Source organism: Catharus ustulatus, chromosome 4 (genome assembly GCF_009819885.2).
Source record: "Catharus ustulatus isolate bCatUst1 chromosome 4, bCatUst1.pri.v2, whole genome shotgun sequence".
In the NCBI taxonomy this organism is placed as follows: domain Eukaryota; kingdom Metazoa; phylum Chordata; class Aves; order Passeriformes; family Turdidae; genus Catharus; species Catharus ustulatus.
In genome coordinates this window covers 22,374,515-22,391,670 of record NC_046224.1, presented here as the reverse complement: position 1 = coordinate 22,391,670, position 17,156 = coordinate 22,374,515, and the positions used below count along the sequence as shown (strand labels likewise).

At 48.4% G+C, this 17,156-nt stretch overlaps 1 protein-coding gene across 2 annotated transcripts; it reads left to right on the top strand.

Annotated features, from left to right (window-relative positions):
* The first annotated feature begins 7,252 nt into the window (after positions 1–7,252).
* Positions 7,253–16,309, top strand: SERHL2 (serine hydrolase like 2). 2 transcript variants are annotated; one of them, XM_033057386.1, is made up of 13 exons: positions 7,253–7,317; positions 8,717–8,941; positions 9,013–9,126; positions 10,182–10,223; positions 10,942–10,961; positions 11,149–11,223; positions 11,967–12,076; positions 12,352–12,431; positions 12,771–12,805; positions 13,559–13,635; positions 15,053–15,146; positions 15,503–15,658; positions 15,739–16,309. In XM_033057386.1, the coding sequence occupies exons 2-12, from the start codon at positions 8,794–8,796 to the stop codon at positions 15,617–15,619; spliced, it is 912 nt and encodes a 303-aa protein (XP_032913277.1). In that variant the 5' UTR covers positions 7,253–7,317; positions 8,717–8,793; the 3' UTR covers positions 15,620–15,658; positions 15,739–16,309. The 2 variants fall into 2 exon arrangements, with proteins under 2 accessions (XP_032913277.1, XP_032913278.1); XM_033057387.1 differs by lacking the exon at positions 9,013–9,126.
* The last annotated feature ends 847 nt before the right edge of the window (positions 16,310–17,156 follow it).

The following is a 17,156-nucleotide window of genomic DNA, read 5'->3' as shown; positions in this document are numbered from 1 at the left end:
GAAAGGAAAAAGATACCAAAAACCAAATGAGAAGAACATGGAAGGCAGAGAGGAGGCAAAATAGGTGAACAAATTAGATCTCCCAGTACTGACTTGCCCTTCAGTTTAGCAGACCTGTGTGAGGAAGCTCAGCTGGAGCTGGAGCACCAACTCCAGATCACAGGTGACCAATTACTTAGGATCTCAGTGCCCTACTGGGCCCCCAGCCAGACCCAAGCATGCTGTTGCCCACTGGTGAGGACAATGACTTTCTGGATGGAATGTCAGTAGGATATGAAACTGCCCTGACAGTGTAGCTGACCAAGCAGCCCAGACATAAGCTGGGGGGTTCCTGCCAGGTGGTTAAATGGGAAGGAAAGGGAGAGAAGAAAACAAGGGGAAGGCCAGGGTAGTCTGGGTTGAGAGGTGATGCAGGCAGTGCATGAGATTTTGTACAGGTAGGAGGATGGAAGGATTCTTGTGGGGTGAATAGGACATGATTGGCACCATCTCCTCATGTGCTGCAAATCCAACCTGCAAATAATACAACATGTACAACGTTTGACTGCATTCAGTCTTATGTAATTTTTCCCTTTTGACCTTTCCTCCCATTTTGAGATGGTCTTTCTCTTAACTTGCTAAAAGTCTCCTCTTAGGAGATGCTAACAGCAAAGCATTTAGAAGAAGGAAAAAAAACCCAATACCACAGAAAGAGAAAGCCAGGAGGACTAAACCAACACACAAAAATCCCCCAGCCCTGTTCCTCTGCATCCCTCAGGAAAAAAAACCCCAAACCCAAACAAACAAAAACAAACAAACACCTCTAGTGGTTCAGAGCAAGCAGAGGCTGTTTTAGTTCCACTCTTATGAGAAAAATTAGCGCAAGTAATGGCCCCTTCGCATGAAGCGGTGGCAAGGCCCCTCCTTCCTCTACCAGAGTAGGGCTGTTCTCAGTAACGCAGAGAAACTGCTTTCCAGGAAAGCGAAGGTACAGGGGCTGCCCGGAGCGCGGTGACCCAGCGCGGCCGCGGGGAGCCGGGTGCCGCGGCTTGCGGGCTGCCAGCCCCGGCACGGAGCGGCTGCGCTGCCGTGCCCGGCGCTGCTGCGTGTCCCGGAGGATGGAAGGAGCCAGGCGAGCCAGAGCCAGCCGCGCACCGCGGCAGATGAGCCTTCATGCCAGACTGCAACACCCTCTGCTTTCCCCCACGGCCGCAGCAGAACACGAGTTCTCACTCATTGCCAGTCTGTGCCCCTAGTTCACTTGAGGGAGGAAGACCCAGCAGACAGCAACCTTCCAGGTTTTCAAACAAAGCATCAGGCTGCATAATCTGAAAGGTATTTAGGTCAGATTTAAGCAGCTGCAATCTTTTATAACTGTACAGCAAACCACTCCCTCACCTCTGAATCTCACCTACATGTCAAACCCTGGAGCAGTACAGGACAATCCAGGACAGGGGAAACGAGGTGTGAGCCTTCCACACCACTGGACTCAGGTGTGAGCTCCTTGAGGCTCCGTGGCCACATAAATCCATGACCACCCCAGTGCTGTGTGACTTCTCCCAACATTGCTGCCCAACAGACATGGAAGTGGAAGCTCAGTTAAGGATTTCATTGCATCCTTGGGGTCTATTGCCTCTTCCTGTTGTTATCCCACATTTTCAGGACATGTTATTGGAGGCCTAAATAGGTGGATCTTGCTCAAATCCCTTTGTTCAGAATCCTTCAGTTGGAACATGTAGCCTCAGTCCTGCCCATGTTTTCCCAGATTTGTCCCCCCCACCACTGAGGCGGGTGGTGATGCTGAACCCCACTCGCAGGACACAGGCACCAAGTTCACTCACTCAAAGCAGACAAAATCAGACGGGAGAGGCTGTTTGCAGAGAGCAATCCAAGACTGAGACCCCATAGCAGAAAAGTCCCAAGTCATTGTTTGAGCTAAGCTAGAAACAGGGGTTTCCTCAGCTAAGAAATCCAAGCCTCTAGAAGTAAAACAATGTAAAATGCAAGGAGTATAGCTGTGGACTATAATTTTGGGAGTGGTTGTAGCAAAACCATTGCAGGCTGACAGTAGTGTCTATTGCAGTAGACTAATTTCCAGACCACTCTGCTTTCCAGATGATCACAGGACAAAGAACTCTGTCACATTAATCATTGTTGTTTTGTTAAACATCCCATCTTCATTAAAAAACTGCCAATGGTTGGAAAGCTGCCAGCATCCTAAGTAAACCACTGAAGTATTTAACTCCTTTGTCCATTATTGAATGTATACCTCATCTCTTAGATTGTTTTTTCTTGTGCCATTGTTAGGCAGTGTGACAATTGGAGGACCAAAAATGCGATGCTACATAGGTATACCAAGGCTTTGATCATATTGGTTCTAAATGTTTCTCTCTCATAAAATGTCTTCCAACTCTCTAACAGGCCTTAAAGCTCTGCCAGGAAGCCTCTCCAACTTGTTCCCTTCCTCATTGAATCATAGCTGTCAAAACTGGGAATTCTTTCACACCAGTAATCACCTCCATGGAATTAGCAAATACAATATAATCTCCTGCAATATAATCTCATTACACCTGTTCCGCATTCTCTGCTTATACATTGGAGAATGGAATTAGCCTTCCTGACTGCACTGGGAGCTCACATTCAGCTGCTGCTCTGCTGTGAGTCAGTCCTTTGCCAGAGTCACTTCTTCCACAAACAGTGCTGCCAGATCAGAAGTGTGGCTGGGGTGGAGTAACTCACCATTGGACTGTTTCAAAAACCCCCCTTACATGCTTGTATCAGCTTTAATATTTTGATACTTGCTATCCAGTAAATTCTCAGTCCGATTACTACAAAATGTGTTAATTTGGTATCATTCCAGTTTTTAAAAATCAAAACACAATGTAAGACTCTATCAGTTTCCTTGCTGGAGAGCTATTATTTCAACAGCTTTTATTTTGCCAGCCAAATCCATAACCCAAATCTATAATTTACATCTCCAGAAGTTTCCAAGCAGTTTTATAGTCTTTTCCATAAACACATGAAAGTTAGTGTTAACTAGAACTTTCCTTGTTTTTAAATGATCCCAGTATGTGCTTTTTCCTTATTCTGTCTGAGGTCAATAAGGAGCTGGTAGGCCTGTAATTTTAAGTGTCAGATTACTTATGGTTTTCATTATTATTTCTTCTCAGCCCATGGAGAATCTGACAGATTTTCCAAGTGAAAGACATTTAAGTCTAGTCTTAAAGGTGGAGAGAAACTTCTCTTCTTCCCCTGTCACTTCATGCATTAAAATAGGTGCATGCTCTAAAGGTGGATATGGGTTCTCTAAAGATCTGGAGAGTAGCTCACCTTGCAAGTTAATCTAAACAGGCCCAGGGGATGGGAACCAGCAGAGAGTCCTGAATCTGTCCCAAATGTAATAGACTTTATGATTAAGGAGGAAATGGAAAGCTGAGACTGGAAAGAGTTTATTTGTATGATGGGTGCTCATATATAATTTATATGCAATAAATGTTTCTAGCTATTTCATTAGTTGTAAATAAAGTGATACAAATGTGCACCACTTGGACCTGATGCATGGTGTGTGCCTGGGGCTGTTTCCAGCTGAATGGTGGTGGTTCATTTGGGAACGATTTAACACCCCAGCAGCCCCACTATCCAAATTATGCTGCAGGTGAATCCCTGAAGTACATGCATTCCACTTTTCCAACCACTCATCGCTTGGCTTAAAACAAAGATTTCCATTTAAACTATCATATTGGCCCAAACTGTGGTGGGTAAAGAGCCAGCATCTCTTTGTCTCTCCCACCTTCTCACAGCTGGAGAGTTCTGGAACAACTGAGTTTAGCTCAGTTGGTTACAGCATGATGCCAATAAACAAGGAGCACAACAGGTCTGGAGCAAGGGGGAGAAACCCATTTAAGCTGTCACAGAATTTTTTTGCACTTAATATGTAAGCAACTTTTTCAATCAGAAATTCACATAAATGAAATTCAACAAGAAATTATGGAAAACCAAAGAAAATAAAAACCCACACGAAGTACCTGGATGAGTTGTTGTTGAGCAGAGCCCAGAGATCATGAGATGATATCCTACCCTAACTCTTCCCACCTGGGGAGCTCATTTAAACTCTTGAGACTCCCTGGGACCATCTCCAAGGCAAGCAAGATTTGTGGATGAAGCTCAAATTAAAGCCTGTGAGTCAGCATGTTGGAGCTGCTTGCATGATAACATGCTTGCCTGTGATCACTTTTATTTTCCTGTCTACTCTAGATTGCAGCATATGCTCACAATATGGGGCTTTATATAGAGGTGTGTCCTCTATATATCCTCTGAAAGAAATCAGTTAAGCTAGCAATAGCATGCTTTCTAAAATGTGTATCACTGCACAAAAGAAATTGGGGTACAGGACTATTACTAATAAATCAACATAAATAGATCAATATGTCAGTACTTCAGTGCTTGAATCCAACCAGCTATGGGGAATTTGTCCCCTGGCAGCAATCAATCTGCTGTACTTAAAGTTTCCTCACCAGATCTGCAGCTAGCACAAACTGATCAATGCTGTTCCAAATCAGCAGAGCAGAACAGCTTTGCATGTCCCAGTGTTCACCCTTGAAGATCTCCTGCTCCTTTGCAAGGATACAGAGGTTAAATTACCCTTTGCTAAGCACATGGGATATCTCACACTAACTCACAGTTCTTTATTCAGAACCAGCTTTTCTTACCACCAGTCCAGTGTAGTCCAACCAACACCTCAGCACCTTTCCAGGGGGAGTCTAGTTTGGTCCTCCACGGGCAGCAATCCCACTGCAGTGGCCTGTGGCACTTACTAGAAGTAGCTGCAGCAAAATTAATTCTGTGACCCATCCAAATTCTGCTGTGCATCCTGCATAGAGCCCACTCCTTGGGGGATTTTCCAGGCTGTGCTGGGGGAGATGCACAGTCTTGTAAATGTTGAGCTGCTCTTTTAGAGGGGTAAATAGCATTGCTAGAGAAGGCATGAGAGACCTGGAGGACAGCTCACCAATCTGGCTTTGGCTAATAGGGTGACAGTCCTGCCAGTGAGGGAAGGGTACAGAGCACATCCCAGTGCAATCTTCTCCACTTGGAGCTTTATCTGAAATCACCTATTCCCAACAATTTCTGTGAGGAATTTTTTCTTTCCTATCAGGTGGCTGCTGATGGAGCCTCCTACCAGAAGTGATTTAGGATGCAAGTCACAGGAGTCCAACTAGAGAATGCGTTATTCCCCCCTAAGTCCCAGAATAATCTTTGTGCCCCAAAGCAATGAGACCCCAGATCCTACTGGGTGCTGGAACTGGGGAGAGAACCCAGTGTGGCAGTCTAAGACCTGTGGTGATGATGCATATACCACCAGGGTGAGCATTTACAGCAGGATCCCAGGATTATCTCAAACAAGGCTTGTGCCCAAAAACTGGTATTAGGTAGAGATAAGGGCTGACAGGTAAACAACTTGGGTAACTACCACTTACCTAGAAGCTCTGTCCAGAGCTTTTCCCTCATAACGAGCTCTGTGGGACCAGCTCCAGCATGTAGCTTCCACAGGATGTTGCTTGTGGGTACAAGTTCTTGGAGGTGAAGTTTCTCATGCCCCAAGCACAGGTGGTAGCCAAGACCTGGGAATAATCTGTGCTGTGCTTGCATGGCTGGCTGGACAATGCCACCACCTTCAGTGGGCTCATTTCACTGCCCCCAGAAGTGGCTCTGGCTCATGAGATTTTCCTGGCCATGACCTGTTGTCCTATCAACCACCAGAGTGTGTGCCAACAGTCCACATAACTTGTCATGGCACAGGGTCCTCTTCCTCAAAAGTCATGCCACAGACTGAAGAACCACAAACCTAGCAGCAGCCACTGCCTAACAATTACACTGTCAAACAATTACACTGCCGTCTGGTGGCTTCTTTAGGAGAAATTCCAGGAATTCACAGGAGGGCCCTGCCCTCAGTTAGTAGCAGCTGCTATTTGATTATTGATCATTATTATTGAGTGCATTTTACAAATCTGTTCTGCCAACCTGTCTCTTGTTTTTCACCTTTTGTTATTAGCCACCCACCTCTGACTGCTGCAGGAGAAAAGCTGTAGAAGTTACCGTGGCCTCTCTCCTCCTGCAAGGCTCCCCAGCCCTTGTAGTCTGCTTTCCTGCTCCTTCAGCATGGAGGCCTAAGAAAAAGCAAAGCACTGGACACTTGGCAAACCTGTAAAAATTCATGTTCTGATTTCATTTTTAATGGCTCACATGGAGAGGAGGCTGTGAGCTACACAGTGCTCTTGTGCTCTTCTCAATGATGGGTCCCCAAGGTTACTTTTCAACTGCCGTGGTGTAGAGCCCATTTTGCCAGGATGAGTTAGAGCTAGGCAGGAGAAATACGCCTCTAAGCTTCTACACCGTTTTTTCCCAAGCTTTTTAGGCTGTTCTGAAAATATATTGTGTAATTTAGGAGACCGATATGCTGAACTGAGCATAGGGTTTTCAGTCACCAATACAAAAATGATTCCTTAAGAACATATATTCATTCTGCTTCCTTCAGCTGTTCCAGCAAGAGGTCCCACTGCTCACAGTGTGATTCGACTTTGTTTTCTTTGATTGCAGAGTCCTTGACTGAAGAGAAGTGGTTGTGGTCTGCATTAGGCCTAGCAGACTGACTGCTGGATGGAATGAGAGGCACCAGCAAGCAGCCATACTTGGGTATTGGCTTCTTTGAAACTTGGTCTATGCAGACATCACCTTTTTGGGCAATAATGAGGCAAACTATATAGAAACCTCTCAGAGAGCGGTCTGTTTTCACAGGAGTGGAGTGGCTAAGACAGTGCTGTCTGCTGTGTATCTGTGGCAGCTGTAGTGGAGTCAGTTCAGTGTGATGGGTCACAGTATGGGAGGGTGACTCTTGTCCCTGAAGCAACACGATTTCAGCAAGCGTTAGGAGTTCAGAAGAGTCTCTCTATCAGAGACTGACAGAAGTTCAGTGTTAGTGTCAAGCACTGGGCCTGTTTGATGTCAATATGAAACTCCCGGGTCACAGTTAAAACATCTCACACTGTGCCACCACAGTACAGGCAGTTTCCATCATCAGTAATGTGTCTTCTCGAGGTAGTCAAGGATGCAGCCATAACTCCTTGATTTCGACTCCTCAGAGATTCCCAGCACGCCCAGAAGGTTGTTCGAGCTCCAGACCCCACAGCCACCGTAAAGTTCCCGTTCCTCTCACCGAGCCCGGAGCCGGCAGAGGCGGAGGCCGGGGCGCCCCAGGGAGGCGGGCAGCGGGGCGGTGCGGCCGGCCCTGCCCTGCCCGGCCCCGCCGCCTCTGCTCAGCCGGCCCGGCCGCACGGAGCGGTAGGAGGGGGCTGGGGCGCCGCGGGAGGGCGGTGAGGGGAGAGGGGGCGGGCGGCGTTCAGGGGGCTGCTCTCGGCGCCGGGCGGGGGTCGGTCTGCGGGCAGCCCTCCGCCGGGGCCGGGGGCAGGACCGGGAACCAGGCGCTCCAGGGCGCCCTGAGGCGAAGGCCCCGCTGTAGCGGCGCCTCCTGCCCGCCCAGGGAGGCCTCACCCCGGGGCCGGGGGTACCCCAGGGCCGGAGCCTCGCCGGGCCCAGGCAGGATTGCCTGGGGAGGGCTGTCAAGCTCTGCCAGGAGCCTAGGCCCTCAGGATAGGGCAGGTCCATGGTCACACCATGAAAAGTCAGCCCACGGTTGTTTGTCAGGATCTGGCCCGGTGAGGACAGCTGGGATCAGACACAGCGCCGTGATCAGCAGGCAGGGCCACGGTTCCTGGGGCGAGGGTGTTGCTGGTGGAGACCGGCATTCCTGCAGCACTGCTCCGGCTGGTCCTGGGCCGAGCTTAAACCCACTCATGGGAAGCCCCAGGCTTGGCTGATTGGGACCACCAGGGCCCTGACAGCAGCCTACCCCCTCTGTCCTCACTCCTTAGAGAGGGTATGGGCTCAGGAGGGACTTGCTGTAGAGTGATTTAATTGCTGTGCAGAGGGCTATTTAAGGGAGCAGATACGCAAGACAAGTCACTTGGAAGGGGATACGACATGAGAGACTTGGGAATAGGGATAGTCAGGTTGCCCGTGGCTTGGAAGTAAAAGGGAAATGTTTAAACCACCACTGGAAGGTCGCCAAAGGCTGGGTTCACTCAGGAGCTGGCGCTTGAGCAAGAGTCAGTGATTGCCAGGTAGATGAGATGGTTTGAGGTTGAGAAAGTGCCTGGCAGGTTGTGGACCCATATCCCATGTAAAGGTCCCTGGCCCTCAGGGGTGCACAGGCGGGTGGCAGCACTGACCTGCTGTGCAGCATGGAGCCAGCTGCTCTCACAAATGTGCCAACCAATGGTGTGAAAGAGAAGCACCAAGGTAAAAGAGGGCAAGGTGGTTGCAGTCTAATGCTGGAGGCAGCATCCTTATTCCCCAAACTGTCTTTTTGGTCCAGGACAGGTGCCTGGCTGACTGCAGCTAGCTGGGGAAATTCTACATGGTTCCCTCTTGCCAGATCTCCTGTGCCTTCTGGTCGGGTTGCAGCTGCTGCAGAGACAGAGAGAAGGCTTTCTCCTCCTGCACAGGGAAAGCTTATTTCTTCCTAGGAGCATAGCTAGTACGTGCTGGGAGGAGGATTCCCCAAACAGGCAGTCAGGAATGGCAGCTTGGGATGTTGAATGGGGAGCTATAAATCAGCAAGCTGCTAATTAAGACCACAGGAGACTGGTGAGTTACTAAAGACCTGTATTACTCTCTTCAGAGCTCTAGACCATTAACAAGACCCCTGGGACCTACTCCAAGTACGTGACTCTCCAAGGACATCACCCTGTTTTGGTCATGTTCTCAGAGTTAAAGTTCCCTGTGCCCTGGGGACATGTGGCAGCCAAGGCCTGGGGACCCTCGGAGGGACACCCTGTGCTGTGTTTGCATGGCTGGTTGGACAATGCCAACACCTTTGACAAGCTCATTCCGCTGCTCCCCAGAGGTAGGTCCGGCTCATCAGGATGGCTTGTGCTGTGTGGCCGGGCTGCACATCTGACACTCTTTCCCTTTAAGGTTGTTATTATGTTGCAATGGATTTTTCTGGCCATGGTTTGTCGTCCCACCGACCTGCAGGCTGCACCTACCATTTCCTAGATTATGTGACTGATGTGCGCCGTGTGGCAGCAGGTGGGTAGTTGAAAGAACCCTCGAGGGGGTGCTTGTGCAGGGGGTTCTGTATTGGTCCTGCTCTTTCCAACAAGCAAGCAGCATTTTTTGCCAGGAGAGGAATCAGTTCCCCCTGCTTCTCAGTTTGATGTTAGCCAGCGCTTTGTGACTGAATAAGCATCCCTCTTTCTCACTGCTTTGGGAAAGGAAACACTGTTGTTCGGAAAGGAAGAAACTGTAAGCCCGGATGTTTCTGTAGCGTTTCTATACTAAAAAAGCAGTAGTGGTGAAGTGGTGGATGCAACTAAATAGTTTTGCCAGACTGGCTTTTTGTAAGTAGTCAGTGACCCCTAACCGTTGTTAGGTGTAAGTTGGAAACTTCTGGTACTTGCTTTAGTAGCATACAAAGAAATCTGAAAGTCAAAGTGTCTTGTACTCATAATAACTCCTGCTGTAACTTTCCATCTGTATATTTGGTATGTGTGGTTTTACATCCCCCATTTAGTACACAAAAGAGCCTCTAGAAGCTTTCAGATTAAACACCATCTTTCAGTGTGGTGTATTTCAGATGGGCATCACTGATAAAGCTGTATTTTCCTATAAGCCTCCCAGAGCGCCCTAAAAATGGACTGAAGAGCCTGATGTGCTAAATGGTGCAGAAAGCTTTCACTTGGAATCATACTTCCTTCAATGCAGCAGACCTGGCTCTGTGTCCTCACATGTCTTGCACAATGCCCTGCAGCAGGATGCTCTGTCAGGGTTTCTCTCTTCCACCAGATGCTATCCAGTCAGACTCCTCTGCTTCTTGCCAGTCTCATGTCTGGCAGTGAATGGGACTTTGCTGGACATACAGAGAGAGCTTGAGAGCTGTATGACTTAACTGCCATGGAAATGAGGTGGTGAATGCTCTTTTTCTTCAAAACCGGCCTACTTAGCTACTTAGTTTCTGGATTAAGAAGCAAATGTGGCAGTGCAAAAGCCCTCCTGGGAGAAAGGGCCCATGGCAGTGGAGAAGCAGCAAGATGTTGCTCTGGTTTCTAATGTAGTACTATCTGTTTTTCTTCATTGCCATTTAGCCTTGCAGTGGAGACGGTTCACCCTGATGGGTCACAGTATGGGTAAGTGGCTCCTAGTCCTTGTAAGCTGTGAGATTAATAGAAATCAGTAGATAATTAACTTCCAAGACATGCTGCTAGGAGCTAGGTTGGAATATTTATTATATTATGCAAAGTACGAGGCTCCTGCTTGATTAATTCAAAAATCTGTGCCCATATTTGAAATGCCTGTTTTCAAGACCCTGCAGTACAGACAGTGGCAACTCTTGCTGTGAGCATTTCCCCCACTCACAGGAGGGAACAGTGATTGGCAAAGAGTGGTGGTCTACGCAGGAGAATTCACAACAGGCCCTCCTGCCTGGTCCCCACAAAACCTGGGAACAGACAGCCTATTTGGTGGACAGTAAAGCTGGCTGAGGGGAACTGGACTTCAGGATCCATCCCTTTGAGTTTGGAGTATGATTTGATTTTGCCACAATTTGGAGTTTGCTTCCCAGGGCCGCTCTCATCACAGCTAACAGGACCTGCACACCAAAGCATTTTAAACAGTAACCCCTCCTTGGCCTTTGCTGCCTGAGGGAGGTGGGGAATACAGCAGGTCACCAGCCCTGATCTCTGCCTGCATGTTGCAGGCTGGGAGAGCTCTCCTCTATACTGGGGTTTTGTCCCATAGTACACTGCACATTTTTATTTTTCTGAGGCAGCTCCTGCTGTGGGGAAGGCAAATATCTGTTACCAGGGGCTGTTCTGTGCGTTACTGAGTACCTTTTTTCCTTTGCAGGTGGGGCTGTGGCAGGAATGGTAAGTAAAGCATCCTTTCTTCATGGGGTTGTGATTTCTTCAGCTGCAACAAATGGGAAAGGAACGAAGGGACAGATCTGGATCTCAAGGGAGGAGAGGCCCTTCCCTGACCCTCTCCTATGCAACAGGATAAAGGTATCACTCAGTGCTCATCTTTTCATTCTCTTATTGTTTAATCTCTCCTCAGTTCTGTTTCCTTTACCCTGAGATGGTGGACAAGCTGATCCTGCTGGAAAGTCTTGGCTTTCTTCTAGCTCCAGAGGTTAGATCTCATGTGTCCTTCCCTTTTTTAAAATACAAAAATAGATATTTTTTCTTTCCCTCACTTGTTCAGAGAAAGCACTGATGTGACCACTTCCTGGCAGGTCACACAAGTCCCAGGGCTCTTCCTTTTGGCAAGCACTGATCTGCTCCTTGTTGCACAGACTGAAGTCCATCCTTAGGGTGGCCCTTGGGGCACACGTGGTAGAGCTCCACACCCTGCAGTCCCTTAGCAGTGGAATTTGTCTGTGCCAAGCCCTTGTACAAAGGAAACTGGAACCTCTGTCCAGGCAACTGCCAGCTGAAGTTATCTTTTTACCAACAGCTTGTTGGGTGACCTGGCTACAAGATTGGTGGATTCCTTTTTCTGTTCCTGGCAGTTCATAAAGCTACATTCCCAACTTTCCATGCTTGATACTCATGCTGGTGTTTTTGCTGGCAGAAGTGGAACAGAAGCCAGAAGCCCTAGGTCAGTGAGACAAAAAATACCAAACTTTGGAGAGTTGTGCTCAACTCAGAAGTGATATAGGAAGGGTTAGAAAAGATGGCAAGAATAAAAAATTAGTAAGTTCATTACAGCAGTATTAATGTTCTCTTCTCCCAGAAATGTGCATTTTTAATAAGATACCCATAACTGGTACCAGTTCTGAGGGATGTTGAAGGGTGAAATTCCCTCTTCCACTCTCCAGTAAGGGGTAAAATCATTTAAAAGAAAGGGGTTACTCCCCCACCTCTGTGTTTCAGGACACTGAGGCATGGCTGAAATCAAAACGGAGGGTGATTGACAGACTACTGAGTCTGGAGGCAAAGGAGCAAACTCCCAAAGCACGGAGCCCCGAAGCAGCATTGCAGAGGTGGGTTCCCATCCATCCTCTTCATTTACTGCCTGCCCTCACCTTGACACAGTTTCAGCTGCATAAATGAGAAAGGAAAACTGTCCCAGCATTTCACCTTTCAAGTCCTCTTCTGGAATCCCTGCCAGACCTTTTGCTTCTGCAGCCAGAAGGTGCTGCTGCTTCTTGATCCTTTCTGAAGCAGCCTGAGAGCTAACTGTCACCTTGTCATGCCATTTTTGCTTCACTTCCTCCTTTTTACCAGCATCACAGTCTCTCTACCATGTCTCCCTCAGGCTTTTAGAAGCAAACAGCCATCTGACAGCAGAGGGTGGGGCAATCCTGCTGCAGCGAGGAGCAACTGAGACACCCGCTGGTAAGGGGCTGTGTGGTGCTGGGCCATTGCTGGGTGTGGGAAAGGACTGGTGCCAACAGCCATTGTTTTCTGCAGGGTACAGGGTGCCCTAGCTATAGATTTACACAGCCCTAAAAGGGATTAATTAAGTGGGGAGACAGAGATCTCCATTTCCAGCAAGTGCGTTTGGTGCTCAAATCCTAGAACAGCTAAAGAAAATAAATTTTTAAAAAATGAGAAATCTGAATTAATCCTATTCCTCCCATCTCAAAAAGTCTTAAGCAGACCCCAAAAGTGAATTAAAACAGAACAACTCCTGTTCCTATGAAACATGAAAACCTTCTGTTGTTTTCTTTCCAGGGCTGGTGTATAACAGAGACATGAGAGCCCGTACGGTAAGCACTGCTCTTCTGAGATGTCCTCCTGCAACTTTGGAGTCCTGAGCTTACAGAATACTCAGAGGATGCCTGCTCACTGAGCTAGGCCCTGCCTCCACCCAGCCACTTACTTTCTGCTTCCCTAATTCCCACATGGCCTTTAAATGCTTCTTTTAAAAGAGCCTGCATTTGATCATTGATTCAGCTTACAGAGTCACTGGAAAATGTTACCATTTGTTTTTTTAGAAGTTCCTCTGCCACAGGGCCTCCTGATCACATTTTCCTGCTGTTACAACTCTTCAGGCAGCAGAGGGATGGATGCTTTCTGTCAGCTTGTCACATGACCTGAATAAGAAGGGGAGTGGAGCAAAGTCCTTGGTTTTGGTATTTTGATAGTTTTGTGCCACTTCTGAGCAAACAGGGCCTCTTCTACCTGTGCTACTGCCAGGATCTGGAAGCCAGGCTAATGCTCTCTCTCCTTTTTAGTAATAGGATTTTGAAAGCTTTTCTCTATGAGATCATTCCCATATGTACTGCAGCCCAGCAGGCGATGTTGTTGGCAGCCCTGAAGCACAGCTGGACAGAAGAAGCCTTGGCAGAGACAGCTACTCCTATGTGCAGTCTGGATGCTTGTCATGTCCCAGCATGGAAGCTTCAGGGTCACAGTTACTTCCATCTGCAGAGCCACTTGTGCAAAAAGGCTTAGGGACACCCTCTGCCCCTAGCTGCTGTCCCTGACCTTTGACACTTTCTCTCTCTTTGCACCTGCAGCAGAGTCGAGAGTACTTCACAGCGGAGCAGTGTGTGAAGCTCCTGCAGAAGATCCAGGACCGTGTTCTCATAATTATGTGAGTGAGGCACAAACCATACTAACCCTTGTGGTCTCACTCAATGGAAGGAATAAAGGCTAGGAAGAAGTCCTTCACTACCCTTTCCTCTACACCCATCATCCAGACTTTTGGCCAGCTGGTGTAACAGTACAGCTTCATATGTGAGAAGTATTTCCCAGTTCCCCACCACTGCCCTGGGCTGGGCAGGCTCCTGGAGAACGCAGACAGCAACTGGAAATCCTCCCAGCCTGTCACTCTACTTTCAGGCTGGGACTCCCTGGTGCAAGGCTGACTGAGGAAATGTTAGTCCTGCCCCATCTTCCCCACACTCCTGGGTTCACCATCCCACCTCACAACTTTCCGTTTCTTGGCACTACAAGGGGCCATCCTGGCAAATACGTGACCCTTCACAGCACCATACCTACTTGCTGTCCTCCTGACCTGACTACCCCAGTCAGCAACCCAGCCCGCCCCCTTCTCCAGGCCCCAAAATCTCTTGCCTGAGCAAACAGGTGAAACTACAACAGTCTCCATCTCCTCCAGCTGCTCCTAAAGCCCCTGGTCTGACTGAGCTCCTGCAAGCGCTCTCCTGTGGCAAGCAGCTCTGGGGACATGGCCAGTGGCTTGCAGAGTCCCACAAGCTGTTAAGCTGTCTGCACAGCTTGTTCTGGGAGTCATCCTCTGCCTTTTCCCATCTCCTTGGAGGGCAAGGTATGCAGGGCTCTGGCTACCTTGGCTGTTAAAAGATTGTTTAGAAAACAAGAGGGAAGCACTAGCAGTCGAGAAACGAGGTGCAGTTTTGGCTTCTCTGATCTGTTTTAGTATCCTAAGAGGTTTAGGTTATTCCTGCTTGTCCAGAAATGTATTATTGTGATGACCTCAAATCTTCTGGGCCACAGAATGCCTTTGAGCCTGGGATGTCCCCCTCTCCCATCACCAGCACAGTAGGAGACAGCATGATCTTAGCTCTGCAGGAGATCTAATGTTGACTGCTCCAATGCAACTGCCCTGGTACCTCCCTCTCTGAGCAGAGCATAACCTTGTTAAGTAAGCAGCAAAGAGAGGCAGAATGGACTGAGGGGAGAGGTGGAAACTCTAAGGAAGGAAAAAGTTAAGAGCAGAATGTAGAAGGGAGACAGGGAATGATGTTCTCAGACCAGTTACAGAGCCAGCCCTAGGAGGGCAATATTTAGCCAGTCTCCACTCTGATACCACTGGGCAGTCACCCAAGGTTTTACACAGATAGTTTGATAGAAAATAGCTGCTTAGCCAAGCTGTGAGGTGCACTCTGACTACCACATATGACCCTGTCATCTGCTGTTTACAAGCAGCCTGGAAAGAACAGTTGGGTCTGTCACTGCTTCTGCCCAGGACAGCTACAAAGACAAATGAAAGCACACTGGGTGCTGTACTGAGCCTCACTGTTGTTTTTCAGATCACAAGATGGACTCTTGGTACCGCACAACCTACCCAGCAGAAATCACTTTGTGAAAGCCCTGCAGGAGGCATTTGAGTCCACCCTCAAAGAGGTGAGAGCAAGCTTCAGTATTGCATCTCGATTTGCCACCAGCTTGGGAGCAGCAGCTGGGAAGCAGCTGACCTTGGTGGACACCTTCCACTCTGTGATTTGTCCTGAACAGCCCTCACATGGGGTGAAGCAGGGGGGTGGAGAGTGTGTGGAATGGGGGGGAGGAAGACAATGTTTTGTTCCTGCTGCCGAAGTCCCAAGTTAGTACTGCCCTCTGGACCCATCTCTTCCCTGGTCTTTCCATCTTTGTCCTGCCCCACTTGCCCTGTCCCTTCCCAGGAGTGTCACACAGTGAGCAGTGTGTGCCTGAGGGAACACTTTCCTGGTCCACATCTTCTTTGTGTCCTTTCCCTTCAGCACATCCAACTAGCAGAAGTGCCTGGGAGTCATTTTGTGCACCTGAACGAGCCTGAGGTAGTATCTGGGATCATCAGCAACTTCCTGACAGCACAGAACACCAGGGCCAGACTCTAGGAAGCCCTCACAGCTGCAGCAGTCCAGGAAAACTGGGAGGTAAACAAGCAAGCTCCAGAATTGTCACCATTCCTACCTCGCATCCAACAACAAATTGTGGTAATTTTTCCTATGCTTAGCTCACTGCAGGGTGGAAGCAGGTCTGCCAGGGGTTCTCTGAAGGAGAGCTGAGCAAAGTATGTCATTTGCCAAAGAGAGAAGGAATCCTTGCTCTACTTCCAGCTCTGTGAGTACAGGGATAGAGGCCCAGAGTCGCCTTCCCCTTGGCTTACTCCAAACTTGCACCCTGAAACGGAGCAGAACACAGGCAGAGGCATCCTCTGTGACAGCAGCAGCACCACCAGCTTTGACACTGCAAGAGAGGTGGCTAATCTTGCCTGCTCCCTGAGGATGGCATGGACACGCTGCTCCCAGGATTTAACCTGCTGAAAAACAAGGAAAGTGTTCTGCTTACTTCCATAGACACCTGAGCTCAGAGGGCCTCAGTGTCTCTATTCCACTGTGAGAGCAACTGTTTTTTTTTAAAGAATCAGCTTAAATAAGAGCTCACCTGTGCAGAGAAGGCCATTTTAATAAACGCTAGAGAATGTCCCTAATCCTCTAGCTGGAGCAGCTGGGAGAACTACAAATTATGGAAAAGTTGGCAGAGATGATTTCTGTCCTAAATAAAGATTAATGTTCTAATGTTAAGTCTGTCTTCTTGACTCTATAGGAGAACAAACCTCCTTTCTCTTTCAGGCTGCTCACCCAAGCAGCTAAAATGCATCTTGGGAGGCAGCAATTTTTACACACTCTCTGCCTTAGGGAAGTCGTATTAAGGATCTGCCTCCAAGTTAAATTGATGCAAAAAGCCCACTGAAGCAGACAGGTTCGTCATCTCTGCAAGCAATGCAAACCGTGCTTGCAGTTGGTTTTTTAGGAGAGGGCAAATCCATTTTATCTTAGCTCTCTAGCATTTACTGCCACTTCCACCTTACTTTGATAGTCACATCTCCAGCGAGGCTGCAGGTAGTAAAATATATATGTAAAAGCTTGGGGCTGAGTGGGTTACTTCAATCACAGACCTACCACTATGTCCAAAGCTGCACAAATGCTATAGGAGCAGTACAAAAGCAAAAGCATTGCCCCTCACCTAAACGTGCGTGCTGCCATCCTTACCTGCCTTCTGTGGGCTGGGGACAGGTTAAATGGGAACAGGGTGTGGAGAGTCTGGTTTCTCCTTCTAAACCAGGCTGCTCAAAGTGGCATTTGTTCTTGCAACAGTGCTGGGTATCAGGAATTTTCCATGACCTAGACATGGGTGCAGAGCTCCATGCACAGGTGAATGACTGGGCACCGCAACACTTAGCCAGGGAGGGAATCAGCAAGAGATGGGGACAGGGCTCTGTACCAAACCACTGACCTTTCTTTGTGGGAACAGGTCACAGTTAGGTTTTTCCTAAAGTCACTTCCCTTCTCCTTCTTTCAATAAAATGTGCAGGTTACAGGCCATGATTTTTCCACCACCCCAGCACACAAGAAGCTGTTTCCCACAGGA

What these genes read in the sequence shown, in the direction of transcription:
- SERHL2 (XM_033057386.1), top strand. Translation starts at nt 8,794, where the DNA reads ATGTTCTCAGAGTTAAAGTTCCCTGTGCCCTGGGGACATGTGGCAGCC. An exon ending in GTGGGGCTGTGGCAGGAATG is followed by an intron (nt 10,962 to 11,148) that starts GTAAGTAAAGCA and finishes ATCTCTCCTCAG; the next exon opens with TTCTGTTTCCTTTACCCTGA. An exon ending in GACCGTGTTCTCATAATTAT is followed by an intron (nt 13,636 to 15,052) that starts GTGAGTGAGGCA and finishes GTTGTTTTTCAG; the next exon opens with ATCACAAGATGGACTCTTGG.